The sequence below is a fragment of the Mandrillus leucophaeus genome, unplaced genomic scaffold (genome assembly GCF_000951045.1).
Source record: "Mandrillus leucophaeus isolate KB7577 unplaced genomic scaffold, Mleu.le_1.0 Scaffold448, whole genome shotgun sequence".
In the NCBI taxonomy this organism is placed as follows: Eukaryota; Metazoa; Chordata; class Mammalia; order Primates; family Cercopithecidae; genus Mandrillus; species Mandrillus leucophaeus.
In genome coordinates, this window is record NW_012104787.1 from 2,049,219 (window position 1) to 2,057,467 (window position 8,249).

The following is an 8,249-nucleotide window of genomic DNA, read 5'->3' on the forward strand; positions in this document are numbered from 1 at the left end:
CAAAGGAATATGGGTGATCGTTAGGAGAGCCACAAACCTTGAAATCAGAGTAGTTTGCTTTAGCTGCTTGAGCACTGCATTTTTCACAATCCCAGAGCCTCTATATACAAGTGCCAAGACATTCAAAGTGTTGGCTTTTGACGCTCAAGGAAAGCATCATTAACTATCTAAGGTTTCTTTACTGGTTGTTCTCAAAATGAGGACGCCGGACCAGCAGCATCACCTGGGAACTGGTTAAAGAAGTAAATGCTTAGGCCTCACCCCTTCTTACTGAATCATAAGCTTGGGGATGGGGCACAGAATTCTGTGTTTTAATAGACTTCCAAGTGATTCTAACGCATACTCAGGTTTGAGAACCATTTCCTTAGGAGAAACCAGTCGTATCTATCAAGCAAGGATTCCCTCTCTCACAATGGCTTCTCCCGAAGCCCTACAGTCAAACTAAGGATTCTGCTTTTATAGCTGTGGAAAGAACTATAGGCTCACCAGGAATCTTCCAGGGAGATTTCTTCCAGGACCAGGAGCTCAAAAAGATAAAAAATATGGTTCAATGTGGGAATTGCTGTTATCACCCACAGACATTTTCCTACTTTTACTGAGGGCACAGAAGTCACTGAAATAAATTTCTCCCCAGAACACTGATCTTTTTTTTTTTTTTTATGATAACCACTAAGCTATTTCAGCATCAGTAAACGATGACAGAAGGGCAACTTGTAAGTCTGATGTGTTAGAAGAGAAAGTACAAGGATTAAAAAAACAACAACAACAGGAGAGAGTGAGAGTAAAGTAGGAAGAGAAAAACAGAAACCATTAGTCAGAAATAGGAAAGGGATACAGGAATATAAGATGCAGAAGGGTATGTGCAGGTACTGCTCAGTGGAAAACGTACCTTTCACTACAATACATGAGTATGACTTTATTAGAAAAGCGTAAGATTTCTTTTAAAAAAAATGAGATTAAATGAATCCATCCAACTTAGCAATTTGTCCTAAATAATCATTGATCAGGTCTGGTCACTCTGATGTCTTCCTTATGTTTTGTTTCATTCTTATGTCTCAAATCCAGTGCCCCCAACCCTTGTCTAATACTTCAAAAACATACCACAAATCAAAATCTCACAAAGTTAACTGAATCATTTCAGCTACTTCTTTCCTTGCCCAAAACAAATGCTCTAAACCATTAGATTCGCTTTTAATGCCTTTTAAAAAAATTATGAAAAATAATAAACTTTATTTTTTGCGTGCAGTTTTAGATTTACAAAATAACTGAGCAAATAGTGCACAGAGTTCCACACACACATCCCACTGCGCCCTCCTACCAATCCCCCATGGTATCTTCTATTAACGTCTTACATGTGGTACATTTGTTACGGTCAATGAACACATATTAATACATTGTTATTAACTATAGTCCATAGTTTACATTACATTAATGTTTACTCCTTGTGTTGGACAGTTCTGTGGGTTTCATTTTGTTGAGGATTTTGTCATCTATATTCATCTGGGATACTAACCTGTAGTCTTCTTTTTTTGTCATGTCCTTGTCTGGTTTTGGTATCAGGGCAATGCTGGCCTCATAGAATGAGTTAATCATGTTTTGTTAATATTTTGGGGGTTTTTTTCAGTCTCCATTTCATTTATTTCTCCTCTGACTTTTATTAGTTCTTTCCATCTACTAATTTTGAGTTTGGATTATTCATGCTTTTCTAGTTCCTCAAGGTACATCATTAGGTTATTTATTTGACATCTTCCTAGTTTTTTGATGTAGGTATTTATTACTATAAACTTGACTCTTAATACTGCTTTTGCTGTGCCCCTGTAAGTTTTGGTGTATTGTGTTTCTATTTCCATTTGTGTCAGTAAATTTTTAGATAGCATATTTCATTTCTTCCTTTCATTTAGGAGCATGTTGTTTAATTTTTATGTATTGTATACTTTTGAATGTTCCTATTGTTATTGATTTCTAGTTTTATTCCATTGTGATCAGACAAAATACTTGATAAGATTTAAATTTTTAAAAATTTTTGGATAAACTTTTTGAGATTTGTTTTGCGTCCTAACATACAGTCAGTCAATCCTGGAGAACATTCCATATGCTGATGACAAGAATGTGTACTGTGCAGCTGTTGGATGAAATGTTCTATAAATGTCTGTTAAGTCATTTGGTCTGTGATCTAGTTTAAATTCCATGTTTCTTTGATGATTTTCTGTCTAGATGATTTGTCCTAGGCTAAGAGTGGGTGTTGAAGTCCCCAGCTGTTATTGTATTGGAATCTATATTTGCCTTTAGATCTAATGTTGCTTTATAAATCTGGGTGCTCCAGTGTACATGTGTATTTACAATTGTTATGTCCTCATGTTAAATTGATCCCTTTATAACTATAAAATGACTTTCTTCATCTTTTTTTTACAGTTTCTGACTTAAAGTCTGTTTTATCTGATATAAATATGGCTAATCTTGCCTGACTTTGGTTTCCATTTGCATTGAATATCTTGTTTCATTTCTTCACCTTCAGTCTGTATGTATCTTTACAGGTGAAGGAAGTTTCATGTAGGCAGCATATAGTTGGGTCATTTAAAAGAAAAATCCATTCAGCCAGTCCATATCTTTTAAGTAGGGAATTTAATCTATTTACATTTAAGGTTATTAGTGATAGGTGAAGACTTACTCCTGTCAATTTGTTACATGTTTTCTGGTTGTTTTGTATATCATTTGCTCCTTACTTCTTCTCTTATTGTTTATTTTTGCAGTTGAGTGATTTTCTGTAGTGATAAGATTTTTTTGCTTTCTCTTTCTCCTTTGTGTATCAGCGCTACCAGGGAGTTTTATAGTTTTGCATGTTTGCATGATGGTGGCTATCGTCTTTTCATTTCTATATATAAGTCCCTTGAGCATTTTTTGTAAGGCCAATCTAGTGATGAATTTCCTTAGTTTTGGTTTATCTGGAAAAGATTTTGATCTTAAGAATTTTCTTAAGATTATTATTTTAAATTCTTTTTCTGACATTTTATATATTTTCTTATTATTGATGTTTGTTACTGGAGAATTATTGTTTTCTTTTGGAAGTGTCATGTGTCCTGTGGTCCTATGTTGAGTTCTATGCATCTAATGGAAAAAATGCCTCTTCCTATTTTATGGAGTAGTGTCACAGGGAAAGACTTATTTGTATGAATGGGTCTTGGGATGTCAGTTCAGTGGGTTGCGTTGGCTTTGGTTCTAAGTGGATGCAATAGTGCAGTCTCCATGTAGTTTCTTCAGCATTTGCAAGTTTCTCAGTGGCCTGGGCTTAGAGAGTTTGTGGCATCAGTGGTGCAGTTTTGCCAGGGTTGGGCTCACCAGGCTGTTTCTCAGATCAGGGACAGACAGGCACATACACACAGTGGGTTGGCCAACCTGGGGTCTGGCTTGCTGGGTTTGGGGCCATGGGCTGTTAATGCAGCCGGGAGCATGATCACACAGTTGTTGTCTGTGAGTAGCAGCCTACAGAAATGTTTCTTAGGCCTGGTGTTTCTCAGAGTTATGCACCAGGGATGTGGGTGCACAGCTGCTTGGGTGCGGGTGATCTGTGGGCATGTTTACGGGGGGTGGCCCACAGAGCCATTTCTCAAATCTGGAACACTAGTGCAAGTCTGCTTGGCTGACTCAGGGATATGCCCACTGGGGACAGCCTGTGGGCTGTTTCTGAGGCCTGATATGTGGATACAGGGCTGCTTGGCAGCCTGGGGCATGTCCACCTGGGGGACTTATGGGGCTGTTTCTCTGGTCCAGGATAGGGGTTCTTGCCTGTTTGGCTGGCCTGAGGGCATGCCTGTCAGAAGCAACCTGCAGGACTGTGTCTCGGGCCCTGATTTTGGGTGCAGGGTCATTGGGCAGGCCAGGAACATATCTGTAGGGGATGGAGGCACTGTGGAATTGTTTCTTCATGTCCTAAGCACAGGCACACAGCCGTTCTGCTTGCCCAGGGGTATATCAGTTGTTTAGAGGTTCAGGGGTCTCTCTCACTTGAGGGTATGTATGCAGCAGTTTGGCTGGCTCAAGGGTGGGTTTTCCATGGATAAGACTGTCATACTTTCCCTCTGGCTAGAAGTGCAGCAGTGAGGGTTGGTTTCCCTGCTATGTGAGACCAAAGCCACAGCAGATCCTGGCCCAGGTTCTGCACAGGTGGTGTTGTGGTGTTCAGCCGCCACTGTGGGCTTCGTAGAATGGAGTTGGAGCCTTAGGGCTGGAGAGATGCAGTGGCTAGTGGCCCCACAGAGCAGGTTACTCTCCAGAGGTGGCTCTGATCTCAAGCAGCAGCTTGGCTCACAGGTGGTGATTGGGGAGTAGGAAGTGCATACCTTGTGCTCTTAACCTGGGGCAATGTAGCTGTGTGAATTTCTAGCAACTCCCAAAACTAGGCTCAGGGCTTGTGAGGACTGTGGGATTCTCCTGTTGTAAGGACTGTAGGTGTTTTTGGTAGCAATGGGGGCTGGTGGGGCTCTTCTACTTACCTTTTCCCTGCAATGGGAAGTCTCCCCTGACTCTGGGCAGATCTAGGCCACATGGGTGATATAGGTGCCTTCACACTGTCCTCCTGGACTTTCCATCACCACAGACATGTCTCTGTTCCCCAGCTGTCCTCCAGTGACCTTCCTTTGACACTGCAGTCACATCTTAGCAGTTTATTCATTGCTCTGGTCCTTTCTTGTGGGGGAAGGATGAATGCCAGGGGTCTCTAGTCAGCAATCTTGCTGACATTCACTCTCTGAGAATTTTTCTATGCTACCCCTTAATTGCTTTTTAAAATATTAAAAATTATAAGAATAACTTTAATTGTTAGGATGAAAAAGGCTCAGCAGGTACTGTTTCATTAGTCTCACTGTTATGATCACTATTAGAAATGATGAAAAAATGAATCCCTAAATAGCAAAAATCACGGAATTTTAAAGATATAAAAGATCTTGAGAATTAACAAATCTCAAATTAGTCAAGGTCTCACCCCCCCCTTCTCAGCTCCCTACGCCATTTATCAGCTGACTCTACTGGAAAGAAATAAATAGATGAAGAAAAACAAAACAAAACAAATTTTGGTTACAAGTAATCCTCTTAAGCCCAATTTAATAAAGCATGGATTTCTTTTTTATTGCCTATTTGCATCAGGAACATAATTACTAGCTAGAGTCTAATTTGAGAATGTTAATTATGAATGAAAGATGTAATATTTTAAGAACAGAATGGAATTCACTACTGCTGTATTGCAGAGACATTAGTAAGATTTAATCATGCTAGTGAGGTTGAAAAATAAGTTATATATATTATTTTTCTTTTCCAAAACCACAGATTTCAGTGACACTTTATAACTGTGTACTTTGGAACACTGATAAAAAATTAAGCTGGGTGCAACAGCTCATGCCTGTAAATCCCAATACTTTGAGAGGCCCAGGCAGGAGGATCGCTTGGGCTCAGGAGCTCAAGACAACCCCGGGCAATATGGCAAGACCCTATCCCTACAAAAAAGAAAAAATTTTCTGGGCATGGTAGTGAACACCTGAGGTCCCAGTTACTCAGGAGGCTGAGGCAAGGGGATTGCTTGAGCTGGGAGGTCAAGGCTGCAAAGAGCCATGGTAGAGCCACTGCACTCTAGCCTCGCTAACAGAGGGAGACCTCGTCTCAGGGGAAAAAAAAAAAGTAAACAATGATCTTATTGAATATTCTGCCCTCATATTTACTAGTCTTTAAAATTTAAATTGAGCATCTTAAATCTAGATGAGTGAAAAATGTTGGAGACTTAAACTTATCTATACTGTCACTTTAGGTCCTTTAGAAATGAAGAATTTACTTTATAAAGTATTTATATTTTTTCTCATATCTTGACAGTAGTCCTACCATGGCTCTTTCCTTTGTTTTAAAGAGGATAGTGGCAGGCTTTATTTTAATTTGCATCTATTCTTCAAAGTACATTTACTTGATATTTCTCAGTCTCTTGAAAATTTTTATCATTAAGCTTAACCTTCATTTAAGTCACCAGATCTATTTGATAAAGACTATATGAATATTTATTTGCGAACGGTATAGAAAATTACTGTTTTAACATTTACTTTCTGAAAGATCCATTGTAGAACTTGAACTGGGTGTATTTGCCAGACCCCTTAAAATGGATCACAATTATGTCTTTGCATGTTTATTTTATAGGATAATAGCTAAGACAATTTTTCTTCCTAAACTATTTGTTTTATTCAATATTTCCAAAATATTTATTGAAAATGTATCAAGAAATAAGAATTTGGTGAAAATTATGTGACTTAAGTTTATGTTTTAGTATGCCAATGAGGTTAAGGAAATAAGTATTTTAATTATTATCAATTTTAAAAATTAGGAGCACAGAAAATAAGCTTCTTTATCCAAAGACATTTCTTAAAGTGAAATCTTCTAAAAAACTGCTAGCCTCCTCTTTTATCCAACAAACCATAAGAAATGTTATTAAATGTAAATAAGGTACATTATTTGCCTGCAAGATTCCCAAGCGTGGCCACCCCTAGTAAGGCCACAGACTTGGTGGTAAAGAAGTTACCATTAGTTGGTGATTTCTCCTAACCATCCATTTCAGAATTTATCCCCAGGTCTCTTTGAAACCCTATATTCCCAACATAATTGACCTTATTTACACGGCTCAGCAGCAGCAGCTAACTTCTCTCAGCCTGTTAAGGGAAGGACAAGGAGGCAGCAGTGTTGGGGATGCCAGCAGCCTATGGAGTGACTGGAATAGACATAATAAGAATAGACTACATATTATTACGTACAATAAATTTTTACGGCTTTTACAGATTGAATAGCCCATATGTTACAGAAATTTAGGTAATTTTAGTCTCATATGTTCTATAATCAGCAATGGCCTAGGCTTGCTAAACATGTTTCATTACCACCCACAAAGCATTTACAGAATGACTGGTTATTTTATATCTAGTAAATCTTGTCTAAATATTTGTGGTTATGCTGGCAAATTTTTGAAATGTGCTATTTATTTTTACAGGAGCTTGAGAACTGAATCAAACACTTCAGGTATGGAACAAATGCCACTACATATTTTATTGTGATCCCTGGTATCCAGTAGTCATCTCTGGTTCCTCCAAGAGTAGGGTGGTTAAGAGCAAAGGAATTCAGCTAGACTTTTTGATGCCTTTCCTTTCTTCACGATGCTCCATTCTGAGAATCCTACACTGAAGAAACTCTTTCTCAAAGCTGATCCTCAGGCTATCTTCCAAGTGGAAAACATTATGGTACTTTACTACTTCACTTTTCTTTTTCTGCACTGGTTTAGTTTCCCAGTTCCCTGGATCTAAATCATCAGGCATAAACCACGCCAAGCCTAGTTCTGCAGACAGCATGCAAACTACAGCAATCATAGGACCTGTCATCCTTGCTGATCTGTAACGGGAATGGTCCACAACTAAATTTTTGGTAAATGTAAAATTATCCAGCTCCTCTTTTTTCCTCCTACATCTTTAGCCTTTCCCAGGTGATACTATTTAATGTTTTTGTTTGTTTGTTGTTTTTTTGTGAGACGTAGTCTTGCTCTGTCACCCAGGCTGGAGTGCAGTGGTGTGATCTTTGCTCACTGCAACCACTCTGCCTTTCGGGTTCAAGTGATTCTCCTGCCTCAGCCTCCTGAGTAGCTGGGATTACAGGCATTCGCCACCACGCCTGACTAAATTTTGTATTTTTCACTATGTTGGCCAGGCTGTTCTCAAACTCCTGATGTCCAGTGATCTGCCCGCCTGGGCCTCCCAAAGTGCTGGGATTATATGAGTGAGCCACCACTCTGGGCCTATTTAATGTTTGGGTTTTATTTGGCGGTGGGGAGTGATGTTTTTTCTTTATATATTGCCATGTTCTAAGAATCTTTAGCCTGTAATGAACTTTTAATGTGGAGGTTGTCTTATAGGCACCTCTTATAGTTTGTCTTATAGGCAAATCTCTCTCTTTGCTGAGTGCTAAAACAGCTCTAAGTTACTTTCAAACCTGGGAGACAGACCAAGCCTCAGCTTCAGTCATGCACATAAAAGAACACTATGGAAGGAACATTTAACTTGGCATAAGTGAAGAAAAAAAAATACTACTTCAAAAAGCAAGAATACTTGAAGGCAGTTTTAGTCACACGTACAAGAGTCAGTCCCACAAAAAAAAGCAAATTATTATAGGATAGGATTTTACACAAATGGGACTCGTCTTTGGACCTTCCCATTGGGCTTTTTTTTTTTTTTTTTTTTTTT

General features: G+C 38.8%; 1 protein-coding gene across 1 annotated transcript in view; it reads left to right on the top strand.

Moving 5' to 3' along the window:
* FAM71D (family with sequence similarity 71, member D) overlaps positions 1 to 8,249 on the top strand; it is a 40,637-nt gene that overhangs the window by 28,495 nt on the left and 3,893 nt on the right. Inside the window, exon 8 of the mRNA XM_011994240.1 lies at positions 7,010 to 7,036. Within this exon, the coding sequence (XP_011849630.1) occupies positions 7,010 to 7,036 (27 nt within the window). The remainder of the gene's footprint in view (positions 1 to 7,009; positions 7,037 to 8,249) is intronic.